Source organism: Mustela erminea, chromosome 8 (assembly GCF_009829155.1).
Source record: "Mustela erminea isolate mMusErm1 chromosome 8, mMusErm1.Pri, whole genome shotgun sequence".
Taxonomy (NCBI): domain Eukaryota; kingdom Metazoa; phylum Chordata; class Mammalia; order Carnivora; family Mustelidae; genus Mustela; species Mustela erminea.
In genome coordinates, this window is record NC_045621.1 from 548,858 (window position 1) to 567,463 (window position 18,606).

At 37.4% G+C, this 18,606-nt stretch overlaps 1 protein-coding gene across 1 annotated transcript in view; it reads right to left on the reverse strand.

The window, feature by feature from the left end:
* Positions 1-1,043: 1,043 nt before the first annotated feature.
* Positions 1,044-18,606, reverse strand: part of CALCRL (calcitonin receptor like receptor) — a 73,305-nt gene continuing 55,742 nt past the window's right edge. Inside the window, 9 exon segments of the mRNA XM_032354107.1 lie at positions 1,044-4,197; positions 7,505-7,546; positions 7,699-7,917; positions 12,012-12,078; positions 12,163-12,223; positions 13,848-13,928; positions 13,931-13,969; positions 13,972-13,999; positions 16,735-16,861. Coding sequence (XP_032209998.1) covers positions 3,982-4,197; positions 7,505-7,546; positions 7,699-7,917; positions 12,012-12,078; positions 12,163-12,223; positions 13,848-13,928; positions 13,931-13,969; positions 13,972-13,999; positions 16,735-16,861 — 880 coding nt within the window. The 3' untranslated portion in view covers positions 1,044-3,981.

The window sequence follows — 18,606 nt, forward strand, 5'->3', positions numbered from 1 at the left end:
TTAATTTGTTCCTATGTATTTTACCTCCTCTTGATGCTGCTATAAATTTGCTCCTTTTTACCTCACTGCAGCTTCTACCTGGTTGTTGTAGTTCTACAACAACAGAGTTGGGAAGTACTGATCTGTGAACATTTACTCTGTGGGTTGCTAAATTGCTGAACCCTCTTCCTGCTCAGATTAGCGTGTCCACGTCTGTCATCTGTGTGTGCATACGTATAAGCACCTGTCGTCTGTGTGTGTGCACACGTACAAGCATTTATTGCACATGCTGCATATGCATCTCTCAACGTATAGGCAAAATATATGTTAGAGTCATCAAAGTGTCCTTTCTAATGTATTCTAGTATGTTCTTTGGGGTTATCTCTACCTTTCATTATTCTGAGCTATTTTACAGATGTATTAGTTGCAAAAAACTGATCATGATGTATATTATACTTCATCATAGAAATACACATTAGTTATTCAATAGAATGCAACTGTTTATTGCCCTAAAAAGAAAGCATTTATTTATAAATTCACTTCAGCATTTCTTATATTTTTCTATATGTGTGATATTTTAAAATCTTCCATGAATTGTAGTAACATCTTGTCCCCCATCAATGAATGAACTAAACAAATTCTTTGAAATGTTTTCATTTTATATATGTGTCATCATTATGTTCTTTTTAAAAAAATTATCTTTAAATACTTCCTTTCCTTCTTTTTCTTTCTGCTAATCAAAACAACACTATACAATGGAATCTAATGGAAAGAGAAGAAAAATCCCTGTACATTTTCCTGCATCTGGCCATGCTTTCACTTCTTTCAGCCTAGGAAGGAATCTGAATATATTGCAGTTTATTTGGAGTTTTCTAGCTTGAAAACAGATTATAATCTTTTTTTCTAATTCATAGTTTTTAAAAATTGGTTTGTGGAATGTTTTACTTGCTATTGAAGATTGTGAAGAGAATAATAGAGGTAGAGTTATTGATTTTAAGTAGTATTCCTTTTACTGCTGTAAAGAATTATGATTATAAATTATTCAGCACTTCAGCACACATGAGTGAAAATCAACTTTAACTCATATACTTTTAAAATTTTCATACAATCAAAAAATAAAGATATACATTAAGTAGACATAACATGACTTATTTTAATTGATCAGAATATATTGTTTATGACTTACAGAAAAAAGAAATGGTGGTTTCTATTAGCCAATTAAAACCAAAAGAAAATTAAAATAAGTTCACATTTTAAAAAATTATAAGCAATAATTACAGCACTACACCTACCACTAATTCTGTGTACACTGGACTACAGTTGAGCAAACACAAGTTTCAGAATGGACATTTTACAAATAAATGCACTGGAAAATAACTTTGGAAAATTCAAAAAGGACAGATTAGAATTCTTTTTAATTAAAATGTAACTTTCACAAGTACAGAAAAATAGCAGATCTACATTTTGAAGGTTAGAAATTCCCCCAATTAGTTTTTAGATACCAAAAAAGTTTCCTTTTAAAAAGTATTTATTTTATCTTTTCTTCATAAGTAAGACATAAAGGAGATCTTAATTAGCACTTCAGCTTTAGAAAAGTCTAATATTTAAAAATATAACTCATAAAAAATATGGGTACAAAAATAACACTGAGTAATTATTGGATGCTTTCATTTGAAGACTACAGTAGATGATCCTTGGCCAGAAAGGAAATCTGATCTGAACTTAATATGATAAAAGCACAATGAAAACTACTGGAAAATTACATGTAACTTTAATAGAATGCTCGTGGAGAATCTGACATTTTCCACGTCGTTTATGGTTGACACTTGACAGTCTGGAAGAATGAGGAAATACTTGAACAATATTGTGCAAAGGATTTGAATCGGTGTCTTTGAATAGTAATACCTAAAAAAGTGAGTTTACTTAAAGGAATTTTTGTATAATTTAGATAATAGCAAGTCCAGGACAGCCTAATTCCTTCTTAAGACAGTTACTATAAAATCCACAAATTTGAAACTAACAGTAAAACCTTTGCATGTATACAGATAAATTATAGACTATTGACGACCATTTAATATGTTAATTCTTGCTGATTTAGGTGATTTTCCTGGACAATTTCAAATGACTTCTGAACTCACAATCCATTGACAGCTTAAGAAAGAAGCTATGATTACTAAGTCATTAGTTTAATCTATTTTAAACAAATTAACACACTAGGAAAACACATACACATAGTGAATTCTCCTCAAATGGACTTTTACTAATTGAAGGCATTTTTGTTTTCCAGAAATGTGAGTGGAAAATAACATTAGGGAATATGAATCCCATTTAAACGTCCCTTTAATTCATTAGCAAGGTTTTCTTCCATCTTAATTATTCCCTAAACGTTCTGACAAGTCTTCCTCACTGATAGATTTGAGTCTTTCACTGACTTGTTAGTATCGTATTATCACAGCAGCTCTATTAAAGCATCGTAGATGATATATACACATCCATAGTATTCCTCTAGTTGTGTTTTTAAAAAAATAGTCTGGAACATTTCCAGAGCCACATATATTTATACAGTATGAGTCAGAAAAGTAATATTTTTACTGGTGTAAAAACCATAAGAGTGGCACTTTGACATTTATTACTGTAGAAATCCTTTAAAGCTTCTGGATTAGAATGCAAATTCATCGTCAAAATAAAAGGAGAAATATGTCAAACATACTTATTATTAAGTTATTAAAGAATCACCTAAGCTAATGTAATTAAACAGTGGCCTTGAGTTTTTTTAATAAATATTTTATATCATATCACAGATATTTCTATTCTCTTGGTTCTCAAACTTCTGATGCTGGCATCTGGTTGTCTTTAAAATATTTACCAAATATAGAATTCCAGACTCTTTTTTATTATAAAATCAGCCCAGACACAGTATCAGATATCAACAAGCATACATTGTTACATTATGTATTTGTTTTTTAAACTTATCTAGATTATATGCATTTGATTTAAGACTATAAAATAGAATAGCAAAGTATCTACAAGCTTATTTTTACAACACTTTCTTTTTTACAAACTTCCAAGAAAATTAGAAATCCTTCACTGATTTTCTTCATGTAAAATAACTGCTAATTTGTCTACACAGTAGAAATGGAAGGGGCAAAGTTTCTATTTACAAATACAGGGAAACTGATTCCCTCCCACTTGTGTAGTAAGATAGGAAAGTAGCTGACAAGTTGTTTGTAACATCAACCAAGATGTCTCCCTAGTGATAGCACAGTAGGATTGTACGTCCTACAAACTATTCATCGATTCTCAAAATCAGATGCCATCAGCTATAACTGCTACACCGGCCAGTGGATAGCCAATAGCAGTTCTGTTCAGTCACTTCTCTTGGAGAGAAAAGGGTAAGCCAACAGAAATAATCACTTCTCTCTCCAGTCCATTTGAAAGGGTAAATACAGAATAGGCTAGAATACTTACTGGGGAGGAAAAAAAAAAATCAACTGCATCAGTGAATATGGGATAAAGATTTCAAAAACAAACAAAGGAAAAGCTAGTTCTCCCTTGGAGTCTGGAGGCCTTATCTAGCTCTCATTAGTCAGTGGGAGTAGAAGCATGTCCAATGTGTATATGAACTTTTATAGTCCTACTTATTTGTAAATTCATGCAGTGATATCCTAGAGCTGGTCCATACCAGCCTATAAGAGTTGATTGTACTCCTATTTTCCCAATTTCACATTCAGGAATGTCAGATTTGTGGCCTGAAATCAACCACGGTGAGAATACACCACAGAAACTAGAAAACATTACAAATCAGGGCATTTTGTTTTAGTTTTTTCTCCCAAAGAGCTAGCTGTTAAATATTTAATAACACACTACTGAATCAAGGTGTGGGTTTTCTTGGGGGCATTCGAGACATTCATCAAGTAGTGAAGTCTTCCGGTTGTAAAGTCATGGATCCAAGCCCTTTAGTTAGGAGTGGCACAAAACAGCTACACAGTACTCCCTCAATCATCAGTCATATAACTTTTCTGGTTTTAAGACAACATTTTCAATATCAGGGATGCTTTTTCCATTTAAGTGTTCGCTAGGACAGTCATGACTGTAACCTGTACCATCACTGATAGTTGACACTGTGTAAGACGCGCTTCGGAGAGCATCTGTATGGGAAAAGCTGTTACCAAATTGGATTTTATATTGATTCCAATTTCTTTTCAGAATTGCTTGAACCTGTCAACCAAAGAGAGACAGAAAGGACGAGAGCGATCCATTATCTGAAATGAATATATTGTATTTAAAAGCAAAATGAAGTAATTTATGTAAAACTTAAAAGTATTGATGTTAATGAATAATATTGCTTTATTTTCTTAATTAAAAGAATTAAATTGCTAACATTAGGAAATTTACATTTAGGAAATTCATTGCATTATTCTTTACTCTTAGATCCCATTAATATTTTGTATGCTTTATCTTTGAAGCTTTAATAATGCAGATGAATGTATTATTGTCAAATAAGTAGTTAATCCAGACCCCCATTTTCAAGGTTGCATGTGTAACATTCAATTTTATATTGGTATCTTAATAATAGAATGAGAAGACAATTAGTGAAAATACAAAGGGAAAGAGAAAAGAGATAAAAAAAAGAAGAAGTTAGGGATACAGGGACTATAAATCTTCATCATCATCATTAAAAGCAACAACTACTTTTTACTGAGTGATTATCATGTGTTAGGTATTGTGCTACATTCTGGAAAAAAAGGAGGTTTTTTAGGGTTTTTGTCCTCCTGAAGCTTACTACCCAGAGGAGAGAAAGTGTTGAACAGGTAATTACAAATGGGATTGGCCTGTGAAAAAGTTTAGGAATGTCACCACTCCCCTTTCTGATGTTTGGATCCCCCTCTAACTGGGTGAATCGGACAATTAATGACTTTCTTCTTCTCTAGGGCTAGAGATCACGTCTGGTAGGCTGTGTGACTCTGGTTTTATTGAGCATGAAACACTAAGGTGGTTTTCTTCACATTGAGTCAGTAAGCAGAAATGAGAATATTCAAATACACCTCCTACTTGGTAACCTGGATATTTCCAGGTATCTGATGACTGAGGAGAACAGTGTAGGTCTGTCTACTCCTACTTTACCAGTATAATAGCCACATCCCTGTGACCTAAGCTAGGTCGATCCAAAACATGTCTGGTTTTGAATTGTCTTCCCTAAGCTCTCTACAGCTCTTCGACGCTATGACTCCTTCCTCAGAGGCAATCTGAGCATCACTAAAAGCAATTTTCTAGTAACCCACGCACTAGAAAGACACTCATGCAATAACTGTCTACCTTGCTACCAGTTACGTAGAATCCCTCAACTTTCCTTTCACTGTATTCATGTGTAAAAAATAGTATTAAACTCTAAAATTGGGCTGGTTTACTTGTCTACATTCTTTTGCCTAATAGATCTAGAAAACTCCAAATTATGAGCCATCTATTACCAATAACTACTCCAGGAGCTCTTTTAGTGAGAGGACTTGGTGGGACACTCAAAAGCCCTTGTAGAGTCTCCTGCACTTCATCACTTAAAATGAACGCAAAGTTTTACCATGTCACTTTGTGTTTTAGCATATAGAAAAATGAGAGACACAAATACAAAGTCAATGGGTTTCTTCAGTTATAATTCAGAATGAGTTATTAGAATTTCAGGTAAAATTATGGAATTGGAAATGCAATAAATATGTTTTAAAAGTTGTATTTTTATGAAATTCAGAACCTCAGGACTTTTAAGCTTATTTATATATAAACTGTATCTGAAGGAAATAATTTATATCCTTGTAAATTTTCTTTGAAATAAAAGCATTTATAGGACAACAAATACATTTATGTTGCAAAAAATATATATACTACGGCTTCCTTTATGGTTTAGTAATGTGTTTCTTAATTCTCCAATTAGCATATTTAAACTACACTAAATTTAAAATACTGTCTGTGTATGTAATATCTTCGCAATCACAAGCAAATGACAAGTGGAATGGCTTTAGAGTGTGCATTTCAAATAAATGTTCAAAGGTTTACAACAAAATTTACCTTTATCTAGATACTTCTGCTGTGGTCAATTATCAATTATCTAGATACTTCTAGATACTTCTGCTGTGTTTGACAATTCTAGACTCTGTTCTAAATAAATAAATCAATCAATAAATAGAAATTTCTAAAATCAGTTTCATGAAATCAAACATGAAATTTCATTATATGCTAAGAGAAAGTAATAAACTATTATTAAGCAAAGGAAAGCTATATTTTATAGTTTTTCATGACATGCACATGATTTCTAATGTTGATTTATTTTTTAGGACTAGTTCTCATAAATTTACACCTACAGGTTCATACGTTTCCCATTTGAAGCTTTGTGATAAGCTTCACAGTTACCAAGCATTTGAGTCCCACTCAGTTGCTGTCTAGATTTTTAAATTGGTTGAATTTTCCAATATCCTCCAACAGATTAAAATTTGTCAAAGAGATTAAAAACAGATAAAGACTATGGACTCTGAAAAACAATCTGAGGGTTTTGAAGTGGGGGGAAGGTCGGGGTACCAGGTGGTGGGTATTAGAGAGGGCACGGATTGCATGGAGCATTGGGTGTGGTGCAAAACCAATGAATACTGTTATGCTGAAAATAAATAAAAAATAAATAAAAAAAAAAGATGAAGAGCTAAATCAGTACAGCTCAAACCACTGAGCATGAAAACCACATCACCAGCTTCTGAAACACCTGAAACTTTCTAATTCAGAAAGCCTTGGATAAAAATCTTGAAATATCCAAGAGCACAGTGCCATGTTACAAATTCCAGCATTCTGTTCTCATAAATTTTCTAACCGACTGCATGTCCTCCCTGTATAACTCAGAGTTTAATTTTTTTAAATCTTTTTGTAATCACCATAAAACTGTTTTCCAAAACCACATTGTGAGCCAGGCAAAACAAAAAACAGAGAAAGGGGGAAATGAAAATGAGCCAATTCTATTTCCTCTTAGAGTATATGTTTTAGGAGGTGCAGGATTGTCTAGTACACTGTACCTAGGACAAAAGCCAGACTTAATGGGATTAGTGCAAAATGTAGGTCAAAGTCTACATGACAAAAATCACTGATGGACTATTTTATTTTATTTTTTAGATTTTATTTACTTATTTGAGAGAGAGAGAGCGAGGGTGAGAGAGAGAGAGCATGAGAGGAGAAAGGTCAGTGGGAGGCTCCATCCTGGGACTCCAGGATCAGGATCTGAGCCAAAGGCAATCACTCAACCCACTGAGCCACCCAGGCGCCCCTGGTGGACTGTTTCAAAGTGGGGCTGGATTTGCCCTGCTCTTGAACTCCAGTATGACCCACGCCTTTGGGAAATAGAGTTTCATCCATGAAAAGAGATTCTATATTTATTTCGTGATCAGAACCGAATTTGGAGTAATTATCCGTAAGGAATATAAATTTGTCTTTCTTCTTAAGAAAAAGATAGATTGCAAATATAAAATGATAAAAGGAATAAAAATGATTACCATACCTCTCCATTAAAGAAACAGAAAATTGTAGAAACCAAAAGACCCTGTAAAAGAAAAATAGAATTTTCTGATTCCAAATGGAAAAGATACATTGTTTGCAACCAACTTGCTACATACATAGTCCCACTAAACCAAAGCTATAAGCAATTTAATACCAAATTTCACAAGCTGCCTTCCTGATTCAAGAGTACCACACCTGGTAGTGCATAAGGATGTGCATGATGTAGTCATATATCTCCTCTGCAATCCTCCCCTCAGGCCGCCACGGAATCAGCACGAACTCGATGCCGAGCAACGGCACCAGGATGAGCGTCGCCCTCACGGCTTTCATGTAGAGATTGGATTCTGCCTGGTGAGTGACTTTTAACTTGGTAATGAGAACACGTACAATATTCAATAGAAAAAAGAGATTCACCTGAAAAAAATGAAATGGCATATTGGAATTCCTTCATATTTAATATTAAGCATTTTGAAGGGTTCTTTGATTTTATAAGTCATAGATTATTTTCAATGTACACGAATATGTTCTCCTGCAGAGAATACACACCTAATATGTTAATTTGCGTTTCTAGAATTGTGCTTTATTAATTTAACAAGCACATCAGTGTTAATGGACTTAGGTTTTACAAAAATAGAATTTATGGTGGAATTATTGTGGGACGCATTCAGTTAAGGAACACCTGAGTGTTTTTCTCAGTTCATTTTCTTATGCAGTTTTCTCAAATTTTTGCAATGATCCAAAAACTAAGTCTTTGAACATTTTCAGCTGAAACAAAGAATTGTTTACAACAAATGCTAATTTTCAAGTGTCTCCTCTGCATCATTGTCCATATTAGTCCTTTCCAAGTATGTATCATACCATAATAATCATTTTCGGTTTTTTTGGTTTCTCCTTCCTGTGATTCTTTTTGCGACAGTGACCCTCACAACTGCCCAAGATAGCTCCGTAAGCTGCTTTATCATTCCAAGGAGGCCGAGCAAACAGCTACCAGGTCATGTTAAACCTAGATCATTCCCGAGTTAACAGTTTTGGCCTCCCACGGGCTTCCTGTGAGTTACCTTCTTTAATGACATTTACGTGTGTTAAAAGCTTTCCTTGAGAGAAATCATTCTCTTTGAAAGGGAGTTAGAAACGTCACAGTTACAAGGTGGGTAACTAAGCTCCTCAGGAAACAGCCTGCTTTCATGCATCTCGTGCGCGCCCACCGTGCACACCGCTGCCGTGCCTTCATCGAGTCAATACCTCTCATGCCGCTCGCTTTCTCTGTGCCCATATTTTGCATCTTCCGTAAGACTGTGGATGTTGGCTCCGGAAGACCCCGTCTGGGCTCTTCCGTTATGACACCACACCCTCTTTCCTTATTCTTCAGCCTCACTCCTGGAATCTGTGCTTCAATGATCTAAAACTTCTGAACTGCACGCTGCAGGCAATTTTAGCTGCTCACCTCAGCAAATTGGAAGGGTAATGATAGCACCTCATTTAATACAGAAAACAGTGAATAAATAACATATATTTGCTGATTTAAGGCTCGTGTTATGAGAATAACTGGGCATTAAAATAGTCCACTACTATTCTTGGAGAACCTAATGGAACATATGCTCCCCAATTCACTACAATCCCGATGGAAACACATCTATGAAAAGTAACATGGTTGTAGGCGCAGGAATGTCTCTGCTGAAGACAAAGGCAGAATAAGCCATTTCGACAGGTGCAGGAATGAAACATGACGAGACGCCACAGCAGCTGCTCCCCTGCCCATCCTATTAGAGTCCCTTCCTCAGCACTCATGGCTGTTTTAAAGTTTTGACTAAATGGAAATTACTACCAGCCCAAGGAAGAAAATATAATAATGGCCTTTCATCAGCATATAAATTTATAATATAAAATATTTTATAATCCTTATGTGCAAAATTCATAAATTATAAAATCAGTAGAAATGTTGCAATTTAGATGCTCATTCTTTGAAAATCTCTAAATGCAAAGTGCTTTTCCAAAACGACAAATCTGATGTTAGAACGTGAAACTGGGAAGTCATTCTCCTTTATTGTACGCAAATACTTCCATTTATTTTGAATAAGAATGGAAGAAAAATTTTAAATTTCAGATGAACTATATCTGAATTTCATGTATCTTAGAGCAAAACGAGTTAAGGGGAAGAAAATAAACCTGTTTTTGCTCCAGTAAAAGATCAGATCTTTTTGCTCCGGTGTCCTGAAGATCACGTAACTGGTAGGCGCCACAGGGCGTTTTCATGTCGTGATGCCACCCTCGGGTCATGAAAGGAAGCGGCATACCCCAGCACAGCGACTGCCGGAGGGTTCCTAGAAGCCACCCCGGACTGGAACAGCCAGCCACCCCTTACCCATGCACCGGACTGACGTACAAATTCCTCACTGAACACAAATTAAACGTATCCTCTCTCAACTTCCCTTTGGCAAGAGCTCAAAAGTGCTACAGCCGCTTGAATACCGTCCTGCTCAAGAGGAAATATGACAGGGGAAGTCTGAGTGGAAAGAAACGGATTGAGCTTGAAATATTTTATTTATAAAACTTGTACTTAAGCATGTGACCATATAAACAATTGCTAAGGCCCCTCCCAAGACCTTGGAATTGGCCAGAACCAGTGAAGAGCCGTAGAACCTAAACAAAGATGGAACAATTTATCCTGTTAGAAAAATAGGCTCCTGTTCTTTTTTTAAGCCCAAGAAGATGAAAATGTTTTTATGCAAAGAATGTGGATTTTCACTTTCTTTCTTACAGAGCGGCTCGGTGGGTTGTATCTCTGTGTGATGTTCCACTGTCAACTGTCCCGTCTACTCTGCCCATCCAGAAGCCGCGTGGCGGGACCTTTCCACGGGCGACGCGAGCGCGATTACACTTGTCATTTGCCAGGTGCTTTTACTTGATTCCCTGAACCTCTGTGGTTTGGGCATTCCCACTGCCCCTCTGAAGAATCGGTCAGGTCTCCTGTAATAACATTTTGCCTCGGATTTGTTCTGTAAGCTCCTGGGTGGCCCGAACAGTGTCTCTATTTCTTTGAACAGTCCTCAGAGCAGAATCGTAGTATCATGTAGAAATTACAAGAAACGTTTTAAAGCATGTTTGGGGAGAGTTTATTATATTCGAGGCACTCTGCTGATAAGGTAGATCTCACTTAACCCTTACAATGCCCCGTGTGGTGTCTATGCTCATTATTCCTTCGTCACAGAAGAAACAACAAAGGCAACGAGAGCTTAAACACAACAAGGTCAGGTGCTCCGAGAGGTTTATACATGCCAGGCTGAGTCCTTTATGGTTATTAACTCCTTGGACTCCTTGTTAAAAATGTGAATTGTGTAAGACTGATGAATCACAGACCTGCACCCCTGAAGCAAATGTTAAAAAAAGATTAAAAATCACTATTATCATCTTCTTTACTTCACCAATGAGGCACTTGAAATGCAGAGTGATTAGTTTAATTGCCTAAAGTCAAGGCCACGCCTTCAACCTCCAGAAGTTTCTCTCTAATTGTGACATGCTTTTGAGAATGGCTCGAACACTAGTCTACCATAATTGTACACAAAACTGCAACTAGAAAATATAGTAAAATAACAGAAGAATCTTTGTCTATTTGAAAACAAGGATTAGGAAGTTCTGAACTTTAACTGAGAAATGTAACACCTTTATGTGTCTCTGTACAACTGAGTATCAGCTGTAATTATAATCTTGGGCAGTAATTGCATTCTGGTCTCTAAGGCTTTATGAAAACAAAATTAATGTGCATGAATTTATTTCCCCACTGACACAACCTAATACAAGCACTGAATGTGACTTCCGCTTCTCTGTAACCATAATTGAAAGTGCCCGATGGGTGTATTCACATTGAGTGATGATCAGTATCATAATGAAACAATAACTTCTTTTTCCAAATTAAGATCTTTTTTTAATTGCACTGTTACTCTTATCACCAACATAGGTGTGTGGTTTTTCCCACGTGACATTCCCGCTCACTAGATCTCTCCTCTGGCCTTCTCTGCTCTGCTCTGTGTCCCAGAGAGCTCGGAGGCACCACAAAGGAGTGCACCCCTGCCCAGGCTTCTTGCTTTCCGACATTTGCTGTGTGGGCCAGCGGGAAGGACCGAGCAATCAGGGAAGAGAGAAGTCTGAGTAATTCTTCCTCCGCCTTCTTCCCTGCCGGGCTGTGGTCTGGGCAGCAGCTGTGTTTCCCTACTCAGGCCAGACCTCCCAGCACCAGCCCAAACCCCACAGCACTGTCGTGTCCTCTCTTTCGGTCTAGAGCCATTAAGAGCTTCCTGCGGCCGGTCCCTGGTGCCTGGCCGTCCCGACGAATTAGCTCCTTTCCTGCCAACACTTCAAATTAACGTCTTCATTAGACTCTGTTCAGTTAAACACTGCGAGCCTGTCGTTTACGGCCACCAGGATCCTGAAGGATACCACCGGCCCGAGGATTCAGGAAATACAGTTGAAATGTGAACAGTGACGCAGCAAGGGAAATTTGTGTTACATACCAGTAGCGCAGCACAAATCGGACCGTGGATGATGTAGAGGAGATGGGTGTCAGAACTGATCCAGCAGCTTGGGGGAAAAAACAGCAAAATTATGTCGAAGATTTTCATTTGACTCAGTTCCAGTAGAAATCAGAAAGAGAGATTATCTTACTTGTCATTGTAATATAAGCTTCTCGCAACAGCATGTATACAAGCAGGGATCAGTGGAAATCCTGTAAATATCAAACAAAAAGAAAATTAACAGGCGACTTTCTCTGTAGATGCAATTCCTATAATGTGGTCACAAAACACGCATCTCAGAGGACTCCGGGAGCAAAAATAACTGGTCACTATACAGTTAATGAGTAAATATTACCTGCATAGTCAGCAGTAAATATGGCAAATATCAGGTATTTATATATTCAGGTTTGTGTGTCTTCTGTGTGTTTTCTTCTAATAGAAGTCATTTTGAATCTGTGCATTTCAGAACCTAAGTCCGTAAAGGTGCTGTTTAAGCCCCAAGGCTTAGAAGAAGTCAGGTGTATTTTCTATGATACGGACTGGCCAGCATTTGCTCGGTTGATGGTCTGACGTGGACAAGGGTCAGACGGATCAGGTGAGAGGGAGGGTTTATGTATTAGGTGTTTTCATGTTCTTACTGTTCTAAATCAGATCTTTCCATCACGAAATGAAGAAATGCTTTTTTTTTTAAATATTTTATTTATTTATTTATTTGACAGACAGAGATCCCAAATAGGCAGAGAGGCAGGTGGGGTGTGGGGCGGGGGGGGGGGGAGTAGGCGTCCTGCCAAGCAGAGAGCCCGATGCAGGGCTCCATTCCAGGACCCTGAGACCAAGACCTGAGCTGGAGGCAGAGGCTGAACCCACTGAGCCACCCGGGCGCCCCTGAAGAAATGTTCATGAAGATGAGCTACACAACCGCACTGCATAAGCTGAGGCGTGTGCGTCTTTATGTCCCCGTGCCTGCTGTCCGGATAGGTAGACGGACATATGAGACATGAGTGTGATTTCAATTATGTCTCTGGAAACCAGTCCAGCTGAATTCATTTTCAGCATTTCGTATTTTGAATTATTCTGGTTGTTTTTAAAAGTGCACTAGAGGCACAAATCAAGAACAGTCTCTTAATCACAGAGAACAAACCGGCGGTTCCCAGAGGAGAGGCCGGGGGTGGCTGACACAGGTGCGGGACCCAGGAGAGCAGTTGCAGGGTGATGTATGGAGGTGCGAGCCGCTACGTCGTACACCGGAAACTAATATAATACCGTGTGTTAACTAACTTGAAGTAAAACTAAAACTGAAAGAACAGGGGGAAATATGTTAAGTGTATCATTTGCATTGTGAATAATATTATGTCAGGAGCTTGTGTGGAAAATAGATCTTTTGTGCGCCTTTATTCAATTACTGCTCCCTCTGTTCTTAAGATAAAATGACATTTAAAAAAAAACAAAACTTTTTGACTGGAATTTCAAAGCTGGCTAAGCCAAATGCCCTCATTTTGGACAAAGGAAAAAGGAGAGTCAAACAGTATGAAGACTAGATCCCCAATTCGTGATTCCAGTTCTATCATGTTAGCCACTGCACACGCAGCCAGATACACACTGGGAAGACTAAATAGAAAAAACCCCAACAACATCATATTATTGACCTGCGACTGTGAAAACAATGAGTCAGTGGTTCTTTGTTTAAAAATTTCAATTTACGGCAATAAGCAAAGGTTAATCACCTGATGTTGTTAAGAATTATTAATAATAAGTATATTTTTGTCACAAAGGAGTTCTGCATCCCCTAAGAGCTTTCTAAAAAGTGAGTCAGCAGATACCCGTAATGGCACTTACCCCAGCCCAGAAAATAATACCACATCAAGTGCTGCTTCTCTGCAAACACAGCCACCACAATGAGTGTGTGTAGGTAAATGCTTCACAGAGCATCCAAAAGTAGTTACAGCCCATTAGGTAAGATGAATGAACTGAGACACTTTACAACTGACCTGTGAGAAAAAAAAGAAAGCCATCAATATTTAGTTGTTCATGAATTCACATGTAAAGCAATGGTCTAGTTTAGGTTAGTTACATAGAAACATGGAACTTTCTCTCCTCTCTGCGAAATCTTATATACTAACGATTCTGATTTGTAAAATGCCAGTCTCCAATCCTGATCTGATGGGGCTTCTAAAGTTTTAAACACTGACTCTAAAGATTATAATGGTATACCTCCCAGGAAATTGTGTAAATTCCGAACTTACTTACAGCTAGTGGATGTGTATTTTCCAAATACATTTTTTAATGAAAAATGGTCAATAATTAAGTCTTCCATATTACTGCTACCAATGCAATTACTTAGTAAATAATTACCTAATGGGCTCATATTTTATATTATTCATATGTGAGGTTGATGATTTCATGTAAGTAAAAAGAAGAAAAAGTTATGGTTTCTTTCCTCTTTTCCTGAGATACCCACTTTCTCTTCTCTATTCTTTAAGAGATCGGAAGAGGAAGCTTCAAATACAGGGTAAAATAAGCATGACGGCGTAGGAGATGGATTTTGCTTCCTTAGAGAGGAGAATAAATAAACTTAAAACTCTCTCAGAAATATGTGGCCCGTTACTCCCAATGGCTCTAGTCTGGTCAATAACTATTTAGAGGCAATTATCCATTTTTGTGAAATAAATATTTCTCCACAAAAAAGAAAATTGGAAGGGAGATACGCTAGAAAATGAATATTGGGTTCTCATAGAACAGTAATCATGACATGTGCCTATTAGTTAGTTTAAAATATTTTTAATATGTTATTTTATTTAATCTTGAATTCTGTGTGGCATAATTTATCGTCACATATTTTACAGATAGAAAACTGAGAAGTGAAGTGATTTGCTAATATTCGCACACCCTCAGTCAAAGCTCTACCCTGAACACAAGTCTTGTAACTCCGAGTTTGTTTTCGCGATGACACACAAGCCTTCTGCTGTAGGACATTTATAAAACCTGTTCTTCCCTTAAACACATTGGCGTGACAAACTTTCAGTACCTTGATGTCAAATATCACGTTATAGTAACAAAGTCTTTCTTCTCAAGGGTAAAAATGAATTATTCAGCTATATTATATGGAAATAACAGACTTCTGCTTCAGATGTTTATCTGGAAACATTTTTATGTAGAAGCAGTTTTTAGGCATGCATATCTAATTGGGTTTCTTGCTCCTGATTTCATGTAAAAAATGTATCTGTGAGCCACTATGACAAAAATAACTTAAAACGTGCTTCAGAAAAGAGTTTTTATGAAGGGCATTGCTGATATAAACAAACATAATAAATTTTCCAAGAATATATTAAAAATATATTACAGCTTGCAATTTGTATGTTAAACACAAGATCCTTTTATCTAAATGTGAGCCTTGGAATCTCTTGTCCTGCAGCTTCATGGCAAAACGTCTGATCTCGTTGCTCTAGAGAAAATTGCTCTAAAGCGGTAGGTCACCGGCCCGTTTTTTTATGTTGCTAATTCTATCCCAGGGTGTTTCCTCCCCCAGTGACACTGGAGTGGAACACACACGAGATCAAGCAATCCGGATACACATGTGCAAACAATGCAGGGAATTTTAGATTTTGGAAATTACCCTAAAACACACGTAAAACACATAGGAAAGTATTGTTTATTGACCCACTGAGTGAAAATTCCTTCCTTTCCGTGACTTCATTAACTAGATAAATTAATCTTTAAAAAAAACTACTTTATGGACACCATATATATACAGTCTTCCACAAATCCATATCCAAAACTGTAGTGTGGATAATGTAAACATGAGGAAACAGATAATTTTAAATACTTGAAAAGATGTTTGTTATTTATGCAGATACTTTAGATACAGCTCACATATGCATATAGTTCGCATAAAGTATGTACATTTATATAAGTAAATTTTAGCTTATGTTTTAAAATATGGCTTCTGTATTATGACAGTCTCTGTATTTATTTTTATGTATCTTTTGATACTCATCCTAAAAATGGTGCTTCCGGAAACAGACCCCAAAATACAGAAGAACAAACTATGTACGGTTACCAGGGGTGGGGGGTAGAGGAGCAGGAGATGGGCAAATTGGGTAAAGGGGACTGGGAGATCCAGGCTTCCGGTGACAGAGTGAGTGAGTCGTGGGAACGGAGGACACAGCACAGAGATCACCGTCAGCACCCTGGGCGGGCGATGGGTCAAGAGGGGCTACACTCGTGGTGAGCAAAGCGTCCGGAGCTGTCGAATCGCTCGGCTGTACGCCTGAAGCTCATGTAACATTGTGTGTGAACTAATTAAAATCTTTCTATTTTCATGCCTTGTGTTTTCTAACATCTGTAGCTAGTTGTTTTGACTGATTTTTTAAATTCTATGGAGTGTATGTTACGTGTTCATAAACCCTTATGTCCCACCAGCAGGAGGACTCTCGCATAAAACGAGGTGAAGTTGTGTACAGCATGTATAAATAACTGAAGCAAGAAATGTTTTCCTCCTCCTGGTATTCAACCTCTCTAGCTTGGAAAGATGGAGATGTATTTACCTTCATAGATTAGAGTACAGATACACTACTCTCAGATGCCTGACCTCAAATGCATACACGGGTGCTTACACACACTTACGTATATCAGGACCCCCTGCCCGCTACCCCGCTCTCACCACCTTTCACATTTCTTTCCCTCTAACCTCTTGAACCTAGAGGCACAACCTCATTTTACTTACAGGATTTGTGGCCACTAAAGCCTGGTTGTTGGCCACTGCCGTGAGGTGGATGATGGTTACAACAGAGTTACAAACGAAGGAGAAAAACAGATTTTTGTGCAAGGTAATCCTCTGGCAACTTAGGCTCCTGAAAGGCAAGAGAAACCAAATATTTTATTTTTATTAATAATCATTCAAAGAGGGCGCCTGGGTGGCTCAGTGGGTAAGCCTCTGCCTTCAGCTCAGTTCATGATCTCAGGGTCCTGGGATCGAGCCCCACATTGGGCTCTCTGCTCAGCGGGGAGCCTGCTTCCTCCTCTCTCTCTACCTGCCTCTCTGCCTACTTGTGATCTCTGTCTGTCTAATAAATAAATAAAACATTAAGAAAAATAAGTAAAATGAAATGCTAACTGTAGTTCAGTGAAAACAATTTTTTGTGTACACTTAAGCTTCCTTTTCTCCTGTCTGATAGTGTGTATTTCTGCTCCTCTCAGAATTCCCACTTTTCTGATGACCCTCCTCCCACCTCGATCTGGTTTGAATGTTAAGGACTTAAAAATGAGCTGCTGGCATCTATGCTCTTCTAAAGATGTAGTTATCATAGGTTCACTAGCCAAAACAAACAAACAAACAAACAAACAAACTGCTTTTTGCTCTCTTACTCTGTGGTAAATGGATATACTGTATCTTCCCCTTTGAAGGCCAAAACAATGCCATATTATGGGCAAAGTTTAAAATAAAAAAAAGAAATCTTATTGTAAATAAAATATTTAATATAAAAACCAAACAAATACTGAAGAGCATTCATGGAATCATTTCAGAATACAGAAATAACGTGTATTTTTATAAAATCATCTGACTAATACGGTCAACATAGATAATCTAGCCTGTATAATGCAAACTAAACACTCCTGCTTTAGAGACCTTGGTATCCCCTTTAGCTGTTCGTATGGTTGTGTCGAACTGAACCATTGCAAAACAGACTGACTTTGTGTTGTGTGTGTCCAACTGTCTATAATGTTAGCCTGTGGGCTATTGTTTTGGTTTCTTCCATCTTCCTCTAGGTTTTGTGCAACTTAAATGCAGACAGATGCTATCTGACATACGTTTTCTATCAATGTCTAATGGTAAAAATGCTCAAATTTTTCTAGTTATGCATGTTGTTTTTCTCTAAACATATTCATTAACACATGTAAGTTCATCAGTATGAATAAAATCAATTGGTAAGTGGAAACCAAAATATGAACTTGGTAATAAACACATTGGATTGTTTAATAAAAACCTAAAAATACCCAGGTATTTTTTTCAGATGTTAACCTGAAACCAGTTTCACCTACTCTAAGTTTTAAAATGTACTTATTTTACTCAAAATATTAAAACAATTGTTTTATACACTTGGAGAATGTTTTACAAAAAGCTCTCTGCTTTCTTTATGAGTTATAATACCTCTTTCTATCCGAGCATAACCACAGAATAGAAAATGTGGTTTGTGGGTTTGGATTGTCTCCATTTCATAGTTTTACATACACTTATTCTAGAGCACTGTTTCGGTGTGCAGTGGGACAAGCAGAGTGCTAGAGGCGGCGAACGGAAGCGTGTCAGCAGCCGTCACCCTCTGCGCGCTTCTGTTCTCCTTCGGACCAACTAGGTGTGGGTAGCACCCAGTCGGACACGTGCTCCAAAGAGGGTTTCGAAATGGGCCTGCATCAGAGACTGCATCTGAACTATGTTAACTCCGGACACTATGACTTCGGGAAAGTTATTTGAAAACTCTAATCCTTAGTTTCTGCATCTGTAAAATAGGGAAAACAATGGTACTTCCTAGGACCGGCCGTCAGGTGAGTGTCTACTGCTCAGCATAATATCTCAACCGTGTTCAGTGAGTGTTACATA